Genomic DNA, 22061 nt, shown 5'->3' on the forward strand with positions numbered 1-22061 from the left:
TCTTTCAGAGGTCATGAGTTCAATTCCCAGCAACCACATGGTGGCTCACAACCATCTGTAAAGAGATCCGATTCCCTCTTCTGGTGTATCTGAAGACAGCTACAGTGTACTTATATATAATAAATAAATAAATCTTTAAAAAAAAAAAAAAAATGCACTCACTACCCCTAGGGTAGCCCTACTGTGAATGCCAGAGCTCAGGGGCCATTGAGTAAGGGGTTCAGCGATTCAGGATCAGACACAGCTGCAGGCCCAGACAACATTTCACCCTGGGCAGGGCCATGTCCTCCCCTTCTCCTACTTTCCCAACCTTGGCAGGCAAGCCCGGGCCTGAGCACCGGGCAGATCTCGGTAAGCAGCCAGTGATTCAGTGAACCAGTAAAATCAGGAAGGCATGAACACACACGTTACTTATGCATGTACTCACTAAGACGCCCCTGCTCATTTCCATAGTCATGCAAATACAGGGTCTCATGGTCACCAAACAGCATGATCCCAGGCACTGACTCCCACACTCGCTTATATAAATCCCTGGGAATTTGGGCAGTAGCCAGTACCAACTAGACCTTCACAAAGATGAAATCACTGACCTAGAATAGACAGAGCGTGACGACCCAACTCAACGTCACGAACACAGAACCTCCCAGAAACATATAGGGACGGTTTAACCATTAGGCATAACAGGCACAGACAGGATGTAAGAGTTCTTTCTAGAAATCCACAAAAGGGTTTTTTTGTTTGGCTTATGTATTTGTGTGTGTGTGTGTGTGTGTGTGTGTGTGTGTGTGTGTGTGTGTGTGTTGTGTGCATATATATGTGGTGTAAAAGTCAAGGGTCAATTCAGTATGTTCCTCTACTGCTCCCCACATTTTTCCCTGAGGTAGCATTTTACATTTACTTATATGTCTGTGTGGCAGTTTGGGTGGCAGTTGTAAGAGCTGTAATGTGTGTGCCCCAGGGATTGAACTCAAGTGATCAGACTCAGCTGCAGGTACTTTTACTGGCCCTTCTCATATTTTCTCCTTCCCCCCCCCCCCCCCGGAGCTGGGAACTGAACCCAGGGCCTTGCTCTTGCTGAAGGGATTAGGAACAGAGCTTGGTGGGCAGAACAAGTGCTCTAGCAAGCATGAGATCCTGGGTCCTGTTCCCAGCCCAAAACAAACAACCAAAAACTAACTGTTGGAGAAATGATTTTGTACACTGTATGAAGATATGTCTCTGACCTTTCTTGCCTGCCTAAGGCCAAAAACAAACAAAACCCCAACTTGTTTTAATGAGGAGGGGTCCCACAAACACAAAAGTGCCCGGGGCCCTAAACTGTCACAGTGGTGTGGAGAAAGTACTCTACACGCAGGTAGTCCTCAGGGACCACACAGCAGGACCACACATTTGCTCGCCCAGTTCTGTGTGTGGCTGTCCACACAAAGACCTCCCCAAGTGTGTGTTTGAGTAGGAGGGGCTGTTGCTAATCCAGCCCCAGTCCCGCCCCGTGCCAAGGCCAGCCTATTGGCTGGGTGGGGTGACTGTCTCCAAAAGCTCAGACTTTCCCTGAGCAGCAGAGGCAGCAGCAGCAGCCTCTCTAAGCTGGTGCAACTAGGACCAACTTGTGGGACAGAATCCAGCCAAGCCATATTCCGGCTTACACAGTGTGCTCAGAAAGTTTGGAGAATGAAGCCCTTCAGTCCTGAGGTCAGCAGGGATGAGTGGGCAGCTGGAGGGTTTCCAGGGCTGGGCTGGTTTTGGCTACTTGAGCATCCCTTTTCCCAATGGCTGCCAGTTTTTCTGGTGGAAGAAACAGAACAGCCTCCCTTGTTCACCAGGTTGGCCTGGGACTGAGGGCCCAGCTCTCAGCTCCTCTTTCAGGACAGACGTAATGGTTCCTCTCGCGCTTGGGGGGAAGGTGGAGAAGGTCAGGTCAAGGCAAAGCTTGAGGGAAGCAGATGGTGGGGTTCCGGTCACAGAGGCGACTGACTCACTTGTACCCTTCACTGCAATGCTCCTTTTCCGAGCCTCTGTTCTGCTCTCTGACCTTGCTGAGCCCTGCAGATCAATGTCCAACTGAAATCACAGCAGGCACAAAATTGTGATCAAGGGACTGGACCCAACTACTTCAAGTGGGGGTCAGGAAGTTTGAGATATGCCTTGAACTCTGCCCTCCCTTGACCAGGTTTCCCCAGACCCATGCCCTGCTACTGCAGCCCACCTGCTTCGCACCTACACGCTCTTCCTGACCTTGCTGGAGTTGGCCCAAGGTTGCAGAGGTTCCATGGTATCCAACCGGCCGTTCATCACTGTTTGGAATGCAGACACTCACTGGTGCCTGAAGGACCACGGAGTGGATGTGGATGTCAGTGTCTTCGACGTGGTTGCCAACAAGGAGCAGAATTTCCAAGGCCCCAACATGACTATTTTCTACCGAGAGGAGTTGGGCACCTACCCCTACTATACACCCACCGGGGAACCCGTATTTGGTGGTCTGCCCCAGAATGCCAGCCTGGTTACCCACCTTGCTCACGCATTCCAGGACATCAAGGCTGCCATGCCTGAACCTGACTTCTCGGGACTGGCGGTCATTGATTGGGAGGCTTGGCGCCCACGATGGGCCTTCAACTGGGACAGCAAGGACATTTATCAGCAGCGCTCAATGGAACTGGTCCGGGCAGAACACCCTGACTGGCCAGAAACTTTAGTGGAAGCAGAAGCCCAAGACCAGTTCCAGGAAGCTGCACAGGCCTGGATGGCAGGCACCCTCCAACTGGGGCAGGTACTGCGTCCCCGTGGCCTCTGGGGCTACTATGGCTTCCCTGACTGCTACAACTACGACTTTCTAAGTCCCAACTACACAGGCCAGTGCTCACTGAGCATCCATGATCAGAATGACCAGCTAGGGTGGTTGTGGAACCAGAGCTATGCCCTTTACCCCAGTATTTACTTGCCTGCAGCACTGATGGGCACAGGGAAGTCACAGATGTATGTTCGATACCGTGTGCAAGAGGCGTTCCGTTTGGCTTTAGTTTCCAGAGACCCTCATGTGCCCATAATGCCCTACGTCCAAATCTTCTATGAAAAGACAGATTATCTTCTACCCCTGGTGAGTCCTGTGACCTTGTCAGCCTTGCTTGTTAGGTAATAGGTGAGTCCACTTAGCTTCAGGATATCTTCGGGGGAATTGGGGGAGGTTCTTGGGGCTTTGTCCAAATTGGTTTACTACTGACTTAAATACTCCAGTGCTTTGTCTGTTCATTCCCACATACTCAGAACATCTACTTCACGCTAAATTCTGTGTGAAGCATGAGAGATTCAGAACAGGGCACAGGCTTGCCCCTGGCCAGCAACACTGGAGCGGCCTTAGGTGAAGGTTAGAGATTAGTTGTCCCATCCAGTGATCTCGCAGCACAGGGAGGAAGGACGGTAGGTCTCCTATAATTCTGCAATCTCCTTCCCAGGAGGAGCTGGAGCACAGCCTGGGAGAGAGTGCAGCCCAGGGAGCGGCAGGAGCAGTGCTCTGGATAAGCTCAGAAAAAACAAGTACCAAGGTAAGGGGAGACCTGGGAGGATGGTAGGGATGAGGAGAGAGTGGCTTCCTCTCTACCCCTGCCGTCCTGGTCCTGGCTAAGCACCAGGCAAGCACATGGCTGCCATGTTGCTTATGCTCTTTCCCACTCAGGAGTCATGCCAAGCCATTAAAGCATACATGGATTCCACACTCGGACCCTTTATCCTGAACGTAACCAGTGCAGCTCTTTTGTGCAGCGAAGCTCTGTGTTCTGGCCGTGGTCGTTGTGTCCGCCATCCCAGTTACCCTGAGGCTCTCCTCACCCTCAGCCCTGCCAGCTTCTCCATTGAGCCAACACATGATGGCAGACCCCTGAGCCTCAAGGGTACCCTCTCGCTTAAGGATCGGGCACAGATGGCTATGAAATTCAAGTGTCGATGCTACCGTGGATGGAGTGGAGAGTGGTGTAAGAAGCAGGATATGTAGTGATTTGCTGCACCAGGCTGCATATACTGAACACGGGACATACCCAGGGCCTACCTATGACTTCCTTACATACAGTCACACGCGCACAAATCACAGTCAGGAGTACACTCAAGCGCTGTCATGGCCGCAATCACACGGGCACATTCACGGGGATAGTCACATAGTGAATCAGAATTTAGGCTAGGTACTATCAACTCTGTATCTATAAGGACCTACTCATAGGCAGTTCCTCCAGAACCTATGAGTCAGCAGTCACAAAAGCTGACATTTGCTCTGTGCCAAGCCCTGTGCTAAGCAAACACTAGAAGTGGGCCAACTCATTCAGTCTTTACAATCGACATGCTGGGAAGATGAGTACTTTTTTATTTACTTACTCTGGGAGATAAACTTAGGACCTCACACACACTAGGCAAGTGCTCCAACACTAAGCTATATTCCCAGCCACTGTCCAATGTTGCCCAGCAAGAATAGACAAGCAAGGCCAGGCATTGATGATGCTCACCCTTGATCCCAGTACTCAGGAGGCAAGGCCAGCCTGGTCTACATATTGAGCTCCAGGACAGCCAGGACTACACAGAGCAAATTTCAGCTGTCTCAAAACAAAATGACACTGTCTCAAAACAAAACAGCCAGGAGAGATGCATATTGAAATCTAGGCTATCTAGCTCTAAAGATAGAACATTGCACACCTACTGTGTGTTGATGGTGCCCTAAAAGGATTAGGGAACACAACAACATCACTGTAAGGGTCCCTGAATCTGCTCAGAGTACTAGCATTCCCCAATCCAGCAAACGAAGCTGTCCTATAGTACTTAGCTGTTTAATTAGCTCCTAAAATAGGCAGGCCCCAGAACACAGAAGGTACTGGAGCTCTACACTTTCATCCAATTGTGTTGTCTGAAGACGACTGCTTCTCATGATCAGGAGGAAGTCCCGCCTGATCGGACCATTTCCACCGACCCACTAGGATTGGAGACGCTACTAGAGCAGAAACAAAACGAAACTCCCATTTCTTTGAGGCTGGAGTTGGGAGAGCTGCAGGCGGAGCTGAACACAGGAAAGCCGCTAGAAGCCAGAGGCTGAGCGGAGAGGAGGCGGAGCCAACGAGAGGAAACTACGGGCCTAGTCGCCACCGGAAGGGAAGAAGTCAGGGACAGAATGGGCCTACACTAGTTCTGTTGTGACGCTCAGAACCAGGGGCGGGTGTCTAGGTGGTGACATTCCGGGCACTGAGAACATAGGAGGAGGTGCGCTGTCTCCTGCAAAGACTGCAACGAGTCCTCCGTACTGCTGGGACCAGCGTAGGCAGACCGAAGAGTTGGAGCCAGAGACAGCGAGTTAACCAACCGTGCGCAGGCAGGACGCGGAGCATCTTGGAACTCGACTTGAACATGTCAGTATCACCCTCACCTCTCACATGCTGCCCGTTTATCCTCCCTGCGCCTGTGGTCCCTAAGTTACTGTGTTGCTCCTCAAGTCTTCCCAATGTCGGCCTTTCCCGCTTAGAACTTGCCGAGCCACACCCACCCATAATCTCGCTTTCAAACCTCCCACTCCCAAAAGATCCGTGGCCTGTGTCCCGCAAGGGGCAGGTGCACACCCTCCCTGAAGACCCGGAGCTTCGCTCCACCTACAGTGGTGGGGTCCGAACTGAAGGGGTTAAATCTGTCTGGGGGTGGGGGAGGAACTCTGGCGCTCTGAGCTAGGGGCGGACCCTTGAGGTTCCTCCTTTCTGACCTTACTTAGAAGGTGTGGAAGCTGGGGAGGGGGTGCTGCGTCTGCTAAGTCAACTGAGGCAGGTAAGAGGCTTAAAGCCTGGTGTGTGGGATTTGTGTGAGGAGAGAGGGCTGTCCTCAGGCTCAGGGAAAATTGGGAAAGGGGGTCTGGAGGCACGTTCTAGAGTGAGTAAGTAAAGGAATGGAACCTGCTGCAAGAAATCCCCCAACATAGACCCTCCTGGCAGCAGATCCTAGAATACGGTAGGTAAGCAATGGGGTTAACAGCTGGAGCGTTGTGGCCCATGCCTTTAATCCCAGCACCAGAGGCAGAGGCAGGCAGATCTCTGTGAGTTTTTGGCCAGAGTGACACCTCCAAGTGAGTTCGAGGACAGCCAGGACGTTACACATAGAAACCCCCGTCTCAAAAACCAAAAACAAAACAAAAAATCCAAAAACAGTGGAGTTTCAGCATGGAGGCCCAGGTCCCCACCCTAGTGGCCGTTGGACACCTGTAAATTTAGGAAGGAAGCTATGGTCCTTATCAGGGTGACTATGAAACTCAGACCAGAAGCAAGCAGACTTGCAAAAGCCACATTATGTGTGACGGGGCCAAGAGCCATGGCGGTGCCATCTGAGCCCCATATATAGGAACAGTTGGATTCCAGTCCAAAGCGTCCTGAATTGGACAGAACTGGAGAGGAGGGCCATAGGCTCTGTGTTCTGAGGAAGGTAGGCAGTAGAGGGAGGGAAACCTGAACCTGTTTGGGGTGGGTGTGAGTGTCCCAGGAGCCACTTGACAGCAGGTGTGGCTCAGATAGCTGAAAAAGCTCATAAGTAGAGGAAAGCGCTCTCTCGTTGGGGGTGGGGGTAGGGGTCGAGGGTGGGGACTCCTGGGAGCCTACTTCTGAAAAGGAAAACTCAGAAGGGGGCAAGCTAAAGGTCTGACTGGTTTGGACTGCCTGCCAAAGGACTGACTGAGCTAAAGTCATGGGCTACTAGGAGGCTGAGGCACTTGGGTCACTACTCTGAGGCAAACACAGGCTCCATACGGTGGACAAGTAGGGAGGGTGGGGTAGGGAACCCAGGCAAAAAGAGTGAGCAAATGGGTGTGGCAAATGATCAGAGGTTTGTAGCCAGGACTTCTGGGCCCTAGCCCAGCCGTCAGTACTTCTCATACCACCAGTTTCCCTCCAGTGTTGGGGCGGGCGGGACACTCACCTAGTCTCCATGAGTTCTCCTCACAAGAGTAGGGCTGGGTCTCTTCCAGACCACCTGTACTTTTCAGTGCATGTGGGACAAGGTGAAGCACACTGTTCCCCAGTCCTAGGATGCATGTCTCTCCTCCACTCATCAGCCCTTCCCTGCCCCAACTGTGTCTTCCTGACCCAGCCTAGCACGGCTGTTATGTACAGGAGGTTAAACCCTTCTATGAGGAGATGCCACTGCCTGGGGACTGTGGCCTTACCCTCCAGCCAGGCACTAAGCCATCTGAAACCTAACAGGAAGTGACACAGCTGAGCCTGGATCCTACCTGTAGGCAAGAGCTGACTCTGAGCCCTGGCCCAGTCAAGCTGACCCCTACCTTAGACCCCGTGCACCGGATGGAGCTGATCCTGAGTACCAGCCCAGCAAAGCTGACTCTAGATCCTGCATGCCAGCCAGAGTTGACCCTGAGATTCAACCTGACCAAGCTAACCCTGGATCCTGCACGCCAGTCAGAGCTGTCGCTGAGTCCCAGACTAGCTGAGCTGACCCTGGATTCCACATGCCACCCAGAGATGAGCCTCAGTCCTGGCCCAGCTGAGCTTACCGGGGATCCTCAACACCAGGCAAAGGAGAGCCTGGTCCCCAAGCTGGCTGAATTGACCCTGGAGCCTGTGCACTGCCGACCGGAGCTCATGAGTGCCTGTGCTGACCTCATCAATGACCAGTGGCCCCGTAGTCGTGCCTCCCGTCTCCACTCCCTGGGCCAGTCTTCAGACGCCTTCCCCCTCTGCTTGATGCTGCTGAGCCCTCAGCCCACACCTGGAGCAGCCCCTATTGTGGTGGGCCATGCCCGCTTATCACGGGTACTGGACCATCCCCACAGCCTCTTAGTGGAGACAGTGGTGGTAGCCCGGGCTCTGAGGGGCCGTGGCTTTGGCCGCCGCCTCATGGAGGGCTTGGAGGCCTTTGCCCGAGCCCGGGGTTTCCAACGGCTGCACCTCACCACTCATGATCAGCTATATTTCTACGCCCATCTGGGCTACCAACTGGGTGAGCCTGTGCAGGGTTTGGCCTTTACCAACCGTCGGCTGCCCACCAATGTCCTACGTGCCTTCTCTAAGCCACCCTGTCCCCAACCACCCTGCAAGGCGCCTGTCCTAGCTGCCCAAGCTATCCCAAGGAGCTCCAAGGGACCCCCATTGCCACCACCTCCTCCTCTGCCTCTGACCACCTCACCCCCTCCTTCACCCGAGCCCCTTCCTCAAAGCCCGTTAGAGACACGATATCGAGATCTGAAGGGGTGCCCTATATTCTGGATGGAAAAAGACATCTGATGGCCCTGTCTCTCTGGGACACTGGATTGCCCAGAACAGAGCCAGCCTCAGCCCACAGGCCATATACTTCAGCCCCTCCCCCTAGGGGACAACCTTAGCCTGTGTATCTTTTCTGGGTACCAGTGGGCCAGGAGGTGGACTTGGAGCTTTGGCTCAGAGCTGTCAGTTTGGCTAAAATAAAGGCTTCCATTAGGTATGGCTGTGACAGTTTATTGGTTAACGCCCATTCCCATATCCCCTGTATCTGACAGAAACCTTGCTACCCAACTTGGCTCAAGAGCCATTGATGAGGTAATATCTGTCTTTTGTACCTCCTCTCTCAGGCCCAGGGTAACTGTTCCTTTCCCTTTCCACTCACTCAGTACCACTCATGGAGCACTTCCAATGTGTCAGGTGCTGTGGGCAATGAGGAATCTGGAGACAGGCAGGGGTGAAAAGAGTAGCAGGGCTCATGAAAGGAACCCAGGATCCCTCACTTCCCTCAGGGATCTGGGAGAACAATGATGTCAGAGACCTGAGTATGGCTTAAGGTAGGGAAACAAGAAGGCAAGAACTGAGTGTTCCTGAAAAAGAGACGATGTGGGCAGGGAACTTATCACATCCATGAGTCTGCAAGGCCTCAGAGAACAAGATGGTGCCCTAACACAGTTGGAGGACCCTGGAAGGGAACAGCCCAGGATGCTAAGGGTATGGTTTCTCTGGGAGACCCATGGAATACTTAGAGGCCATATTTACACCCCCATCCCCAGCTCTGCTCCATTTCCTGAGGAGAGCAAGGAGGGAAGCTTTAATGGCTGTTCTTGCTGTGCAAAAGGCAGCCTGTCTTTGGCCATGGACTCTAAGCCCATACCCCCTCTTTCCTGCAGGTTCCCATCTCTGTGGCATGATCACGCAGCTAGGCCTAACCCTGGTGGTGGGGTTAACCCTATGCTTGGTACACGTCCAGGCTTTGCTGCAGGTTCCTGAGCTTCCCTTTTCTGTGCTGTGGAATGTACCCTCAGCAAGATGTAAGACCCGCTTTGGTGTGCATCTGCCTCTCGATGCTCTTGGCATCATAGCCAACCATGGCCAGCGTTTTCATGGCCAAAACATCACCATCTTCTATAAGAACCAGTTCGGTCTTTATCCTTACTTTGGACCTAGAGGCACAGCCCACAATGGGGGAATCCCTCAGGCTGTGTCCCTAGACCACCACTTGGCACAAGCTGCCCACCAGATCCTCCACAACCTAGGATCTAGCTTTGCTGGCTTGGCAGTGCTGGACTGGGAAGAATGGTACCCACTCTGGGCTGGGAACTGGGGCACCCATCGACAAGTCTACCAGGCAGCCTCCTGGGCTTGGGCACAGCAGATGTTCCCTGACTTGAACCCTCAGGAACAGCTCCACAAAGCCCAAACTGGCTTTGAGCAGGCTGCCCGTGCACTGATGGAACACACACTGCGGCTGGGCCAGATGCTTCGCCCACATGGGCTCTGGGGCTTTTATCGATACCCAGTCTGTGGCAATGGCTGGCATAATATGGCTTCCAACTACACAGGCCACTGCCATCCAGCCATCATTACCCGAAACACCCAGCTGCGTTGGCTCTGGGCTGCCTCCAGTGCTCTCTTCCCTAGCATCTACCTCCCACCCAGACTTCCACCTGCCTACCATCAGACCTTTGTACGACACCGCCTGGAGGAGGCCTTCCGTGTAGCCCTCACTGGGCATGCCCATCCCCTACCTGTTCTGGCTTATGTTCGCCTCACACACCGGAGCTCTGGGAGATTCTTGTCTCTGGTAAGTAGAAGCTAAGGTCTAAGGATCTGAGTCCAGAGAAACAGCCCTGTCCTAGAAAGGTGCACACCTTTAATCCCAATACTGGGGAGGCAGTGGCAGGCAGATCTCTTCTGTGAGTTTGAGGCCAGCCTGGTCTACTCAGAGAAAACCCTATTCTGAAAAAAAAACAAAAAAGCCCTATCCTGGAGTAGGGAGGTATGGTTGTGGGAGATTTCAGTGGAACCTGGTCTAAGATAGTTACTCTCTGAACGGAAGTCCTGAGAAATTACTGAGAGACTCTGTTAAAAGGGCTTTACTCTAGAGGCAGAATCATAGCAGTAAACCAAACAGTGTCGTGGTAAAGTTGGGCTCTGATGGATCTGGCCAGTTGAGCTTTGGCTTAACAGCTCTCTGCCTGCAGGATGACCTAATGCAGACTATTGGTGTGAGTGCAGCACTGGGAGCAGCTGGCGTAGTGCTCTGGGGGGACCTGAGTGTTTCTAGCTCTGAGGTGAGCATTGCCACTTTATCATGCACATACTGGAGCCCCAAGATAGGGGAGAAACCATGCCAAGTCATAGAAAAGAGTGTTGACCTATCTTTTCTCTCTGTAGGAAGAGTGCTGGCGTCTCCATGACTACCTAGTGGGCACTTTAGGCCCCTATGTGATCAACGTGACCAAGGCTGCCACAGCCTGCAGTCACCAGCGATGCCATGGCCACGGTCGCTGTTCCTGGAAAGACCCAGGACAAATGGAAGCCTTTCTACATCTGCAGCCAGATGACAATCTTGGAGCTTGGAAGTCCTTCAGATGCCGTTGTTACTTGGGCTGGTCTGGCCCTACCTGCCTGGAGCCTAAACCCTGAGCCCAAGAAAACAACATGGATTCAGGAGTTCCTGTCTTTGCTTCTTGACCCTGTTGCTACTTTCCTAGTCCTAGAGGAATTCCCATTTATGCTTTGTTTAGCTTATAGAACTTCCCCAAGTACATATCCCACTTCCATCAACACACCTTCCGTAGGAATTCCTGAGGAATAGATAGGGCCTAATAAAAATATAAAACCAGGGCTGGAGAGATGGCTCAGTGGTTAAGAGCACTGACTGCTCTTCCAGAGGTCCTGAGTTCAATTCTCAGCAACCACATGGTGGCTCACAACCACCTATAATGACATCTGATGCCCTCTTGTGTTTGAAGACAGTGACAACTACTTGTACAACTACTCATACAACTAAAATAAATAAATCTTTTTTTTTTTTAATATATAAAACCAGCCTCAAGAGCCCTCTGAGATCATCTGACTTAAAGCAATAAAGACGCTTTCAGAGTCAGTTCCAGGCATCTAAGGTCACTAGCTCAGGGCTTTGTTCCTATACCCCAGTGTATCTATAGAGAAGTAACATCTAGGGGCAGACAACCCCTACACTCCCAACACACACACACCCCAAAATTAAGCTCTAAGATCTGCTAAATGCTAAGCTATTATCTGTATTTTCATCCATAAAGTCACTTTCATTACTTGAAGTTTGTCTGTTCTCACTATTCTGCCTAGCGTCAAACCCTGGCGCCTCAAGACAGGTGCTTTGTTACCAGAGCCTACAGATGCTTCCTTCTAGGGAGGAAGGAAACTACTGAGTTAACTATGAGCCCAGACGCCGCGCGGGCGGAGGTAGAGGAAGGAGGGGCGAAGTGGGTACGCAGGGCATTGTGGGTACATAGTTTAGCTGGAGCGGCGTCGGCTAATTTGTCTCCAGAGTGGACTACTACTCCCGTCGTGCACTGCGCGCAACTCGGGCGGTGCTAATCTGTGTACGCTGACGCCTGGGGATAGTAGTTTCGGTCGCGTGGATGTGGATCTGAACTTGGTGGCCGGGAACTCACCTTCCCAGCGCCCCATTTGACAGGGCGGGGCGCCTCACGAAGATGGTGGCGCGCGCGGCGTGTGGCTCCTGTCGTCTTCGCGAGTCTCAGCTCAGCACACGGACCAGCGTTTCGCTGGTTTGGAGTCCCCGCCCCCCGGGTCCCTGACCCCGCGCCCCCTTCCCTTGTCCCCAATTCCGGGTTCAGGAATGCCTCGCGCTCGTAAGGGCAATGCGCTCCGCAAGGGCGGTCAGCGCCGTGGAGGAGGTGAGTCCGGGGGCTCCAGTAGAATTGTTCTGTAGTGAGCGGGGGTGTTCCGTGGTTCCCCTTCGATGTCATTGACGGTCCTGAGTTGACGATCTTCCCAGATCAGCCCATCGTAACCTCCCAGAACTCTGCTAAGGCTCGCACGTGCCTCAGCTGGCATTGGCCACGTGTGCGCCTCACTTGAGCTCATTGCCAGCTGTTTTTCGAAATCCCGCGCCGCAATGGTGATTTGATCAGCATTAAGGATCTAAGTTCTCCCACCGCCACTGGGGTAGACAACCACACTAGAAAGAGCGTGAAGCCAGCCGTTTTGCCAAATACTAGTGCATTTGGTAGCCTGCACAAGGAAGTTAGTAGAGAGACCTTGTCTGTCCTGTAAAACGGGGAAGTGTAATTGGAAAGGTACAGAATGGGGCTCTTTCAATTGGGCTGGAGACCGGGTGGACATCAAAGAACCCTAAGCAGTCTGGAGACTTCTTATCAGCCTCAACCAGAAGCTTGTCCCGTCGCCGCCCTAAACAAGCAACTGCTGAGAAGGAGTGCCTGCCGAGCATACCTTTGACCTGACTGCTACCCTAATGTGGCTTGGGTCTGGGGGCATTTAATAGGGTGCTGACAGTTCCACAAAGACTAGAATGGACAGCATTTACTGAGTGGTCTCAGAAAGAATCATGGCAGGTCCTGTGAAGGGGGCTCTTGGATAAGACCTGAGAAGATAAAGACGCTCTGGTAGGGAACCTGTGCACAAAGGCCCGGCAATCAAAGGGACCACAATACAGTGCAGCAAATGAGATTGTCTGGGGGGGTTTTGACAAGTAGGATAGTAAGAGAAGAGGTGCACAGAAATCAATGTGTGGGCCGAACTTTTTCCTACAAGCAGGTAATGTTAGTGGTCCCTAAAAGGTAAGGTCTGCTGTTAGGTCAGAACCTGCCCAGGGCGCCTATCATAGAAACTACCCTATTCAAAGCCAGTCCTCAGCCCTGGAGAGAATTCACACACGGTCTGTTCTGCCCCTACTGACACATTGAGATTCCCTGTGTTTACTTTTTCAAATGCTCACACAGTCACAAGCTTCTGGTCTTCCAAGGCTAAAAGGTGCCCTGTGTCCATACCTGAAGTTGGTGGCCCTGAGTGGACCAAAGGAAGCTCAGAAAACAATGTATTTGAAGCACAAGGTGCCCAAGCACATCCACTAGGACCTGGGCCAGAGTTGATAGCATAGTGAGTGTGATGGCTTGTGGCAGAGCCATTTCGAGTTACTTGACTTTATTTGCTACACCTGAGAGGTGTACTTTGCTGTCCATACTTTAAAGGCTGGGCAACTCATCAAATTATACCTCTGCTAAAAACGAGGAGGGGGAGGGGTGCTAATAGTGCAGCCCAACGGAGTTCACCAGACCTTGGCTCAGTTTAAACCCCTGTCTGTCTGGTACTATAACCTGAGCCCTAACCCTTGCACTGTCTTAACCTTTTGACCGTACCCTAGAGTGGGCCACAGGCCTCGCTGGGACTCATCCCAGTCCCCTCTGCCACTATGTGGTTCCTGCTGTCCTTAAAGCAGACTGTGCCCACCAACCAGTGTTAGCACACACCTTTAATCCTAGCACTGGAGAGGCAGAGGCAGGTGAATCTCTGTGAGTTCGAGGCCAGCCTGGTCTACAGAGCTAGTTCTAAGACAGCCAGAGCTACAGGAAGAAACCCTGTCTAGGGGTTGGTGAGGGGGGAGCTGGGCCCTCCTGGGGTCCCCCCTCACAGAGTCTTTCAGGTTGTCCCCGGGTAGGCCTAGCTCCTGTGTCCTCTAGCAGATAGACTTTCTTCCCTTTCTCCTGCTTCCTAATTCAAGTCATAGGTACCAGGCCTTGGTTTGCATCTTCTCTGAGATGGGATAGCATTCATGAAGTTAAGTGAGGTACCCTGAGTCATCCCTCACCAGTGGAAACTGCTCAGATAGGGACTTCTTTATGTTCCCCAGGTGCCAGGAGCTGTACTCAAGCTGACTCGGGTTCCAGTGAGGACGACGCGGCCAGCGAGGCCCGGAGCACCACCAGTGAATGTCCCAGCCTTCTCAGCACCGCCGCAGAAGACTGCCTGGGTGAGAGCAGGTTGAAGTTTGGCAGGGGCTCGAGGACGGCTCCACTGGACAAGGGCAGGATCCAGTGATGACCGACTGGCTTTGCAGGTGGGGAAGCTGTGGACGAACAGAGCCAGCAGGAAAACCTGGAGGAAAAGCTGAAGGACTATGTGGACTGCCTGACTGACAAGAGGTACCCCTGGCTGCTGGCCAACTCCTACACTTGGGGCCCCGTTCAGCCGGTGACAAATGGAACCAAGGGCTCCCGTCACCCACACGAACCCTTTTTCACCTCCCAGCGCCAAGACCCGGCAAGGAGCTCTGGAGAGCCTGCGCGTGGCCCTGGCCTCCCGCCTACTTCCAGACTTTTTGCTGGAGCGCAGCCTCACTCTGGCCGACGCCCTGGAAAAGTGCCTTAAGAAAGGTCAAGTCCTGGGCACTTGGGGAACCCTAGCTAGGCAGGTGTTGACGCTTGCTGCATGCGCTAACTGCAAAGCATCCTGTAGGGAAGGGTGAAGAACAGGCCCTGGCCGCTGCTGTACTAGGCCTGCTCTGTGTGCAGTTGGGCCCTGGACCCAAGGGCGAGGAGCTGTTCCATAGCCTGCAGCCCCTGCTAATCTCGGTGCTCAGTGACAGTACAGCAAGCCCCACTGCCCGGCTCCATGTGAGTATTTCCGTGCCCCGCCGCTGGTCCCTCATCCCCGAGCAGGGTGTCGGGTTCTCTGTCTTCAGATTCTCTACTCAATACGATGTTCCCGGTGTTGACCCACGGTGGCCTAGCTTTGTCCTCTTTCCAACAGTGTGCTTCTGCTCTTGGCTTGGGCTGCTATGTGGCTGCCACCGATGTCCAGGTAAGTGGACTTTGAACACAAGTGGTGGTGCAGCTTAGCTCCGTAGCTCTGTCTGTGAGCCACGCCTGTCTCCCTGTCCTCCTAGGACCTGGTCTCTTGCTTGGCCTGCTTGGAAGGTGTTTTCAGCTGGTCCTGTGGCACCGGCGGCTCTGCTGCTTCTCTGGTTCCTGCCAGCCTACATGGCCTGCTCTGTGCCGCCCTGCAGGCCTGGGCATTGCTGCTCACCATCTGCCCTAGTACCCACATCAACCACATCCTTGACAGGTAGGGGCTGCTGCCTCCTGGGAGCGAAAGGGAATTTGGGAAGGGACCCTCAGTCCATTCATGACGCTTAGCTTTCCCTGTCTGTAGGCAGCTGCCCCGGCTGCCCCAGCTCCTGTCCAGTGAAAGTGTGAACCTGCGGATTGCTGCTGGTGAAGCCATCGCCCTGCTCTTCGAGCTTGCCCGGGATCTCGAGGTGCGAGGGACAGGAGAAGGAGCCGGCTGGCACTGCCGACCATCCCAGGCTGTTTGCAACGCATGCCGCGGGGTGGGGTGGGGGTGGGGATATAACAGCAGTCTTGGGTCATTTGCAGGGGAGGTGACCCTAACTCTTACTCACATGCTAGTTACTGTAGTGGGGATTCTGTGTAGGGGTGAACTGCTAGGGAGAGGCTGAGGAGGGGCTAGGCAGAGAAGAGGAGAGAAGCGAGTGGAAGAAAAGCCTTGGGGAACACCTCGCTCAGTTCCAAAAGAGAAACTTCCACCCAGTGCCTCCATCGTTCCCACACAGGAGGACTTCATCTATGAGGACATGGAGGCTCTGTGTGGATCTCTGCGGACTCTCGCCACCGACAGCAATAAGTACCGTGCCAAGATTGACCGTCGACGCCAGCGCTCCATTTTCCGAGCCGTGCTGCACTTTGTTGAGGTGTGTGTGAGAACATGAGTGTCCCATAAAAATATGTCCCCGAGGGTTAGGCACCTGTAATCCCAGCACTTAGGAGACAGAGGCATGGTGGTAAATTCCAGGACAGCTAGGGCTACATAGACCCTGTCTCAACACACACACACACACACACACACACACACACACACAGGCACCAGGCATGGCAGCCAATCCCAGTAGGGCCCTCTATTCTCTAGGGCGGTGAATGTGAGGAGGAAACAATCCGCTTTGGACTGGAAGTGCTCTACATAGACAGCTGGGCTCGCCACCGCATCTACACAGCCTTCAAAGATGTGTTGGGCTCCGGCATGCACTATCACCTCCAGGTGAGGGGACACAGGGAGGGCCACCCAGCCTGACCGCTTCAGACTGGCCGTAGCTAACTGCCTTGTTTTTAGAATAATGAACTTCTCCGTGACATCTTCGGCCTGGGCCCTGTGCTGGTGCTGGATGCTGCTGCCCTGAAGGCCTGCAAGATTTCACGTTTTGAAAAGGTTTGCATCTTGGGCACCTTTATCTTGCCTTCTGTTACCCGGAGGTCTGGAGCTGTGAGTAGGCTTCCTGGGTTCACCGTGCTCCCTTCTTTGCCTCTTCGACAGCACCTGTACAATGCTGCGGCCTTCAAAGCCCGGACCAAGGCCCGGAGTCGTGCAAGGGACAAGCGGGCGGATATCTTGTGAAGTAGATTGGCCAACGAGAAGGCTACCCATACCCCTACCATATTTTTAACAGAAGACAGTGCAAGAACTGGTCCCTGCCAGTAATTGTCACTTTATTTTTTTAATAATGAAACCAAAAATAGACAAATGTGGGAGGGTCGAGGGATCAGGACACTTACGACTCAAGCCCTTTGTACGTGCACTCAGCCATGTGGCTGAGGCCTCTTCCTGTCCTGTCTCAGGTGAAACCAAATGTGTGCTGGTCCTCGTGGTGAGGGTGAGAAAGGGCTGTCCCTTGTGTCTTTTAGACCTTGCCCCCTGGGTGCTTCCTTTCAGGTCTGGCACCTGGCCACTGTGGCATTAGGGTAGGCAAAGCTGCCTAGAATGGATGCGTGTGCTGATTTATTAAAGATAAGAGATTAAGCAACACCTAGCCCCCTGTGGCCTCTCTCCTGAGTCTTTTTTTTTTTTTTTTTTTGTTTTTTTCTTTTCTTTTTTTTCGGAGCTGGGGACCGAACCCAGGGCCTTGCGCTTGCTAGGCAAGTGCTCTACCACTGAGCTAAATCCCCAACCCCTCTCTCTCCTGAGTCTTGTGCCTGCCCTCCCTCCGTCTGCCACCCCAGGTTGGCCCCGACTAGCTCTACCTCACCTTTGTCCTCCATGGCAGGACATGTAGTTCCCCAACTCAGCCTGGCTTGCCTGAGCTGAGGCTGGACCCCCTGCTAGGAGGCCTGGCAGAGTGGGTGGCTGAGCTGGGACAGCTATTTCTAGACTTCTGAACTTCCTATCTGGGGGTGACCAGAGGGTGCTGACGGGGGACCAGGAAAAGACTGGTGCTCCATCCTCTGACCTTTGGCTAACCACAGCAGGGCCTTGGCACCAAGAGCTTTGCTCAGGCCTGGCCTGAAGCGGTCAAGAGAGACAGGCAGCTGTGGAGGAACGTCAGGCTTGTGAAGAAATCTCCCCAAGGAATAGTGCAGATGAGGCCATCAGTGGGAGAACAGAGACCTGCCAGAAGTCCCTTTGTCCCCCATCACAGTCTCACATACAGATGGTATCTCAGCTGGGTGCCCGAGCCTCACTGGAGTTGAGCCTTCTTAGCTGGCTGAGGCTAGCCAGACGCAATTTGAGCAGAGTCTCCTCTTGTGTGCGCAGCGTGTGTGCCAACACCCTCAGGGATTCACTCTGCAGCACTGGGGGTGGGAAGACATTTGTGGGACCTTGTTAGACTCCATGCCTCCTCAGATCCCCACATGGCCCTGCAATGGGGTTGCCCACTGACCCATGCCCCACCCTTTGTTGCTTCATTTCCAGTTGCCCTGGGGTCCCAGTTCTGCCTGTCCCTACCACTTAGGTAGACAGCTACGATGGCTAGTGCCAGGCAGGTGAACACTAGCAGTGCCAATAGCAGAAGGAACCCCCCACGGCCACACATGGGGCTGCAAGCAGCTTGGGTGCACAGTGACGGTGGTAAGACACCCAGAAGCTCCTCCCAGGCCTGCGCCTCTTCAGCCAGACAGGGCCGTAGTGAGCCTGCAGGGAGAGCGATTCGTTGGAAAGTGGCACCCAAAGCATCCATCTTGCTCCCTCCCCGAACGCCCTTACCTCCACTGTGCAGGTCACTGATGGACTCCACTCGATGCAGATGCACCTCCTGCACGTGGTTAGGAGCCAGTGTTGGCCTGTGCCTCTGGTTCTGCATTGGCAACACAGTATCTACAGGGGCAGTGGAACAATTGGAGCAAAGAGTCCTTACTTTGTAGGCAAACTGGGGCTGTAGGGACTTGGGATATGAGGACTGCACCTGTGGCATTTGGTTCCAAATTCCCTACAGTTTCAGGAATGACTCTTAGTTTGGGTCCAGGGCTCCGTGCACAGGGTCTCTTGACAGGCTCCCAATGGCCACATTTGGGCATTTCCCCCGCTTTGCCTTGCCTGCGTATTCCTCCTGGCCTCTGTTCTGCCTTCCTGGACAGTGGTTCTGCCTCTCTTCCAGGAAGGTTGGAGTCCTGCTGTTTTGCACTCAACAGCATGGCAGGAGTCCACTCTCTCTCCACAGTTTCATGCAACTTTGAGGCCTCCTCCCCATGGCTTCCCTCTGAGGCTATCTGGGCATTTTAGGTAGTTTCCAATTCTCTGTGGAATTAACCCCCAGGACATCCATCATTAAATAAGAAGGTTTTCCCCACTTTCCTGAAAGTTACTGAGGGCATTTCTCAGAAGTTGAAATCACTGGACCCAAGAACAGAGAGTTCTCTTTGAAGCTATCATCAAAACTGTCTTCTAAAAGGCCTGTCCAGAGCCCAGCAGTACAACATCGCACCATTAGGCATCCCACTGTGGGGAAAAGTGTGTTTGTGTGCATTGTGCCTGCACAGAAGCCAGAGGTCTTGCTGACCTGGCTCGGGAGCTCAACAAACAGCCTAGGCTCACTATGGAGCCCCAGGAACTCTTAACCTCACCAGACCTGGGATCAGAAGTGTATACCCCGTGATCTGCAGTCTACCTCCCAGACTTAAAGACTGACAGACAGCATCTGATTTTTGTCTTGCTTCTGAGCATGTCATGGGGCAGCCTCACACACATCATGTCCCCGGAGAAATGAACTCAGGTCTTCATACCTGCTAGACAAATCTTTTACAGAACCATCCCCAGACCCTGTATGCACATACCTTTACCTGTATTTGCTAATTTAAGATGAGAAACAGCTTGCCTTGATTGCTGCCTGGGGAGGCTGACCACGGGTGTAATTACCATTCACAGGTTCTGCCTATGTGGTCACTGGCCACGGTTCCCTTGCGGTTATATTTCAGATTTGGTTTTGTTTTGAGATAGTGACTCACTGTGCTGTCCCAGAACTCATTGCCTAAGCTAGGATAGGCTTAAAGTCGAAATTCTCTCGCCTCAGCCTATTACTGGTATTAAATGTGCGCGTCTCTCTCTCTCTCTACCCAGCTTTGTTATGTGTTAGCGACATGTGCGTGGTGAATGCTCGCTCCCATTTAGACGCTTGCAGCTGCCCCATCTCTTACTCTCCACCTTATTCCTTGAGACGGGACTCTTCCCAAGTCCAGAAATCAGGGGGGTTTGTTTGTTTGTTTGTTTTTGACAAGGGCAGCAACCAGCAAGCTCCAGTGACCTTCCTATCTTCCTGTCCCAATACACACAGCACTGGGGTTCTAAGGCACACAAGACCACACCCAGCTTGTCGCCTGGTACTGGGATCTGAACTCAGATCTCCTGGTTACAGCAAGTGTTTTTAATTACTGAGCCATCTCGTCCTCCTCCCGCCCCCTCCCCTGTTTAAGACAGTCTCAGCAAGTTTCCAGACTGGTATTGAGTACCTGGTTAATTCATGTGATCCCTCTGCCTCAGCATTCCAACTACTACCAAAATAGTTGTGATTTCTAAATAACTATAACTATACTTTCTGCTGGTGTGTTTGTTTGCTTAATTAATTTTCAAAACAGGGACTATGTAGACCTGGCCGCCTAGAATTCAGAATATAGACCAGGCTGGCCTTGAACTCACAGAGATCTGCTTGCCTGTACCTCCTGAGTGTGTACCACCAAGGTCTTTTTTTTTTTTTTTTTTTTTTTTGGTTCTTTTTTTCGGAGCTGGGGACCGAACCCAGGGCCTTGTGCTTCCTAGGCAAGCACTCTACCACTGAGCAAAATCCCCAACCCCCCAAGGTCTTTTATTGGATGTTTGTTACTTTGTTTTGTTTTGTCTCCACTCCACAAGAGCTCCAGATGCCTGCCAGGAACCTAGGTAACAGTGTAGCAGAGAACTGGGTAAGGCTGGCTGTTGGTCCTCTGGGCCCTCCCATCTCAGGACAGTAACTCAGCCCTTTATGACATGCTTGAAGCTGCCCCTTGCCAGGCTCACAAGCAATTCAAACAAAAAACCCGAGGCTGTCAGTCCTTAAGCCCCGGCAGTAGACTCCAAGCCACATTAAACCTCCTCTTGGCTCCTCACTGTGCTTCTCCCATAACTTATATTTGGACATGTTTTATTCGCTACAGAAAAAGACACATGGTAGGTGTTACAGTTAAGTCTCCCCGTCTCCCCCCAAAAAGATAAACACCTTCCCTTAGTAGAGAGCAGGCCCTTTCTCTGCAGCATAAAATATTGAGGGGGGACAGGATGGCTCAGCAGGTAAAGGCACTTGACTAGCTAAGTGTCAGCCTTGACCAGGCTGAGAGGTGTAGGACAGCCTCTCTACCTCATAGTCCCCTGGGCCAGGTGTCCAAATGTTCCCTGGAACCAGTCTTCATCCCAATCCTGGCTTCTTCTAGAAAGGGCTGCTTAGGAGCCCCCTAGATGCCCACACTTGCTTGGGCACAGCCTACAGCTGACCTGTTCCTAAGTGGAGAGCTTTGAGCCCCTCCCTGAGCCAGGACCTTAAGTGGAGGAGCCTTAGGTATTCTTTCTCCGTACATAGGGTAGGTCCCTAGGGCTGAGGTAAGAAAAGACTGAGGGTTCTCCCCATGAAGCTAGGTCTCTCCTTGACCCATAGGACTTGAGCCCTGTCCTCCCCAGTGGCCACCCTCTCCTACCTTCTTGGATCTCCTCAGGCATGGCAGTTGGTAGGTAGTCAGAGGCCCAATGAGAGTGCCCAGTAGCAGAACTGGACAAAGGCAGCAGTGGCTTCTTTCAGATTCTAGGAGAGGCCTGGCTGCCTCCCAACCTGGTCTTGAAATAGGCCTGAGCTCACTTTCCCTGAACTATATTTAGAGAGGGCAGCTCTGAACCATGAAAAGGGGCAGAGTGACCTGGATGGGCCGGCCTAAACTACCTACTTAGTGATGGGGCTCAGCCAAGGGCAAGCCTCTGCTAGCACATGGACAGAAGGAACTTCTCGGAAAACCACACCAACTTTATACACACCCAGACTTGGGAGCCTTCATCCCAATGCTCAGCACGCACCATGCAGCATGGTAGCAAAGGAACCCTGCACAGGTCCGCTCAGCCATCCCTCTCTCTCAGACCCTTTACCCACAGACTAGCCATCTCCTCCCAGCAATTGGAGACAACCACCCACCACTGTGTGACCATCTAGTACCAGATACTGGGGGTGGTGGACTGGGTGCAACTGGAGCCCAATGCCAAGGGTCTGGCAGCTCTACAAGGGCACCCATACAGTGGTCAGACCGGGATTAGAAACTGCTATTTCTAGTATTAAACTATAACCATGGGGAAAAAGAGTGGCCTTTACTTTTCTACCTATAGAATAGGAACAAGGGTTCCTGGCCAACCGTACTGAGAATACAAATGCAGAGGAATGGCTTAAGAGTTAGACATAACGGTCTTGGCTCTTGTCTCCTCTCCATAAGGCCATGTGGAGGCCTGTTGCTCACTCTTGAAGGGTGCCGTTCCAGCTTGCAGCCTTAGTCTGTGAGTGAACTCTGTTCTGCTTCTTCACAG

At 52.8% G+C, this 22061-nt stretch overlaps 5 protein-coding genes across 7 annotated transcripts; 4 read left to right on the top strand and 1 right to left on the bottom strand.

Moving 5' to 3' along the window:
• The first annotated feature begins 1539 nt into the window (after window positions 1-1539).
• Window positions 1540-5391, top strand: Hyal1 (hyaluronidase 1). 2 transcript variants are annotated; one of them, NM_207616.2, is made up of 4 exons: window positions 1540-1689; window positions 2168-3091; window positions 3447-3536; window positions 3668-5391. In NM_207616.2, exons 1-4 carry the CDS (start codon window positions 1669-1671, stop codon window positions 3980-3982), a joined length of 1350 nt encoding a protein of 449 aa, NP_997499.2. In that variant the 5' UTR covers window positions 1540-1668; the 3' UTR covers window positions 3983-5391. The 2 variants fall into 2 exon arrangements, with proteins under 2 accessions (NP_997499.2, NP_001399428.1); NM_001412499.1 differs by having other exon boundaries at window positions 2168-2764.
• Naa80 (N(alpha)-acetyltransferase 80, NatH catalytic subunit) lies at window positions 5186-8436 on the top strand. Its single transcript, NM_001304776.1, has 2 exons — window positions 5186-5375; window positions 7203-8436. The coding sequence occupies exon 2, from the start codon at window positions 7302-7304 to the stop codon at window positions 8238-8240; it is 939 nt and encodes a 312-aa protein (NP_001291705.1). The 5' UTR covers window positions 5186-5375; window positions 7203-7301; the 3' UTR covers window positions 8241-8436.
• Window positions 5257-10892, top strand: Hyal3 (hyaluronidase 3). Its single transcript, NM_207599.2, has 4 exons — window positions 5257-5375; window positions 9107-10020; window positions 10421-10510; window positions 10614-10892. The coding sequence occupies exons 2-4, from the start codon at window positions 9124-9126 to the stop codon at window positions 10863-10865; spliced, it is 1239 nt and encodes a 412-aa protein (NP_997482.2). The 5' UTR covers window positions 5257-5375; window positions 9107-9123; the 3' UTR covers window positions 10866-10892.
• A 948-nt stretch (window positions 10893-11840) lies between these two features.
• On the top strand, window positions 11841-17063 carry Ifrd2 (interferon-related developmental regulator 2). Its single transcript, NM_001047871.1, has 12 exons — window positions 11841-12124; window positions 14098-14217; window positions 14305-14389; window positions 14496-14620; window positions 14703-14860; window positions 14997-15047; window positions 15133-15311; window positions 15399-15504; window positions 15820-15957; window positions 16173-16301; window positions 16374-16469; window positions 16575-17063. The coding sequence occupies exons 1-12, from the start codon at window positions 12067-12069 to the stop codon at window positions 16653-16655; spliced, it is 1326 nt and encodes a 441-aa protein (NP_001041336.1). The 5' UTR covers window positions 11841-12066; the 3' UTR covers window positions 16656-17063.
• On the bottom strand, window positions 16727-21529 carry Lsmem2 (leucine-rich single-pass membrane protein 2). Of its 2 annotated transcripts, XM_039082622.1 has the most exons (5): window positions 21194-21529; window positions 18439-18770; window positions 18240-18350; window positions 17982-18167; window positions 16727-17827 (listed from the first exon to the last, which is right to left on the bottom strand). In XM_039082622.1, exons 2-5 carry the CDS (start codon window positions 18665-18667, stop codon window positions 17694-17696), a joined length of 660 nt encoding a protein of 219 aa, XP_038938550.1. In that variant the 5' UTR covers window positions 18668-18770; window positions 21194-21529; the 3' UTR covers window positions 16727-17693. The 2 variants fall into 2 exon arrangements, with proteins under 2 accessions (XP_038938550.1, XP_001071401.1); XM_001071401.5 differs by lacking the exon at window positions 18439-18770.
• Window positions 21530-22061: the final 532 nt, after the last annotated feature.

The sequence above is a fragment of the Rattus norvegicus genome, chromosome 8, assembly GCF_036323735.1.
Source record: "Rattus norvegicus strain BN/NHsdMcwi chromosome 8, GRCr8, whole genome shotgun sequence".
Taxonomy (NCBI): domain Eukaryota; kingdom Metazoa; phylum Chordata; class Mammalia; order Rodentia; family Muridae; genus Rattus; species Rattus norvegicus.

Excerpts from the sequence above, each read along its gene's own strand:
- Hyal1 (NM_207616.2), top strand. The coding sequence starts at position 1,669 with ATGAAGCCCTTCAGTCCTGAG. Across the intron at positions 1,690-2,167 it reads TGAAGCCCTTCAGTCCTGAG|GTTTCCCCAGACCCATGCCC; the intron begins GTCAGCAGGGAT and ends TCCCTTGACCAG. Across the intron at positions 3,537-3,667 it reads CAGAAAAAACAAGTACCAAG|GAGTCATGCCAAGCCATTAA; the intron begins GTAAGGGGAGAC and ends TTTCCCACTCAG.
- Lsmem2 (XM_039082622.1), bottom strand. The coding sequence starts at position 18,667 with ATGCTGTTGAGTGCAAAACAGCAGGACTCCAACCTTCCTGGAAGAGAG. Across the intron at positions 18,351-18,438 it reads TTTGGAACCAAATGCCACAG|ATACTGTGTTGCCAATGCAG; the intron begins GTGCAGTCCTCA and ends CTGCCCCTGTAG. Across the intron at positions 18,168-18,239 it reads CAGTGACCTGCACAGTGGAG|GCTCACTACGGCCCTGTCTG; the intron begins GTAAGGGCGTTC and ends CTCTCCCTGCAG.
- Hyal3 (NM_207599.2), top strand. The coding sequence starts at position 9,124 with ATGATCACGCAGCTAGGCCTAACCCTGGTGGTGGGGTTAACCCTATGC. Across the intron at positions 10,021-10,420 it reads CTGGGAGATTCTTGTCTCTG|GATGACCTAATGCAGACTAT; the intron begins GTAAGTAGAAGC and ends CTCTGCCTGCAG. Across the intron at positions 10,511-10,613 it reads TGAGTGTTTCTAGCTCTGAG|GAAGAGTGCTGGCGTCTCCA; the intron begins GTGAGCATTGCC and ends TTCTCTCTGTAG.
- Ifrd2 (NM_001047871.1), top strand. The coding sequence starts at position 12,067 with ATGCCTCGCGCTCGTAAGGGCAATGCGCTCCGCAAGGGCGGTCAGCGC. Across the intron at positions 14,218-14,304 it reads CGCCGCAGAAGACTGCCTGG|GTGGGGAAGCTGTGGACGAA; the intron begins GTGAGAGCAGGT and ends CTGGCTTTGCAG. Across the intron at positions 16,470-16,574 it reads AGATTTCACGTTTTGAAAAG|CACCTGTACAATGCTGCGGC; the intron begins GTTTGCATCTTG and ends CCTCTTCGACAG.
- Naa80 (NM_001304776.1), top strand. The coding sequence starts at position 7,302 with ATGGAGCTGATCCTGAGTACCAGCCCAGCAAAGCTGACTCTAGATCCT.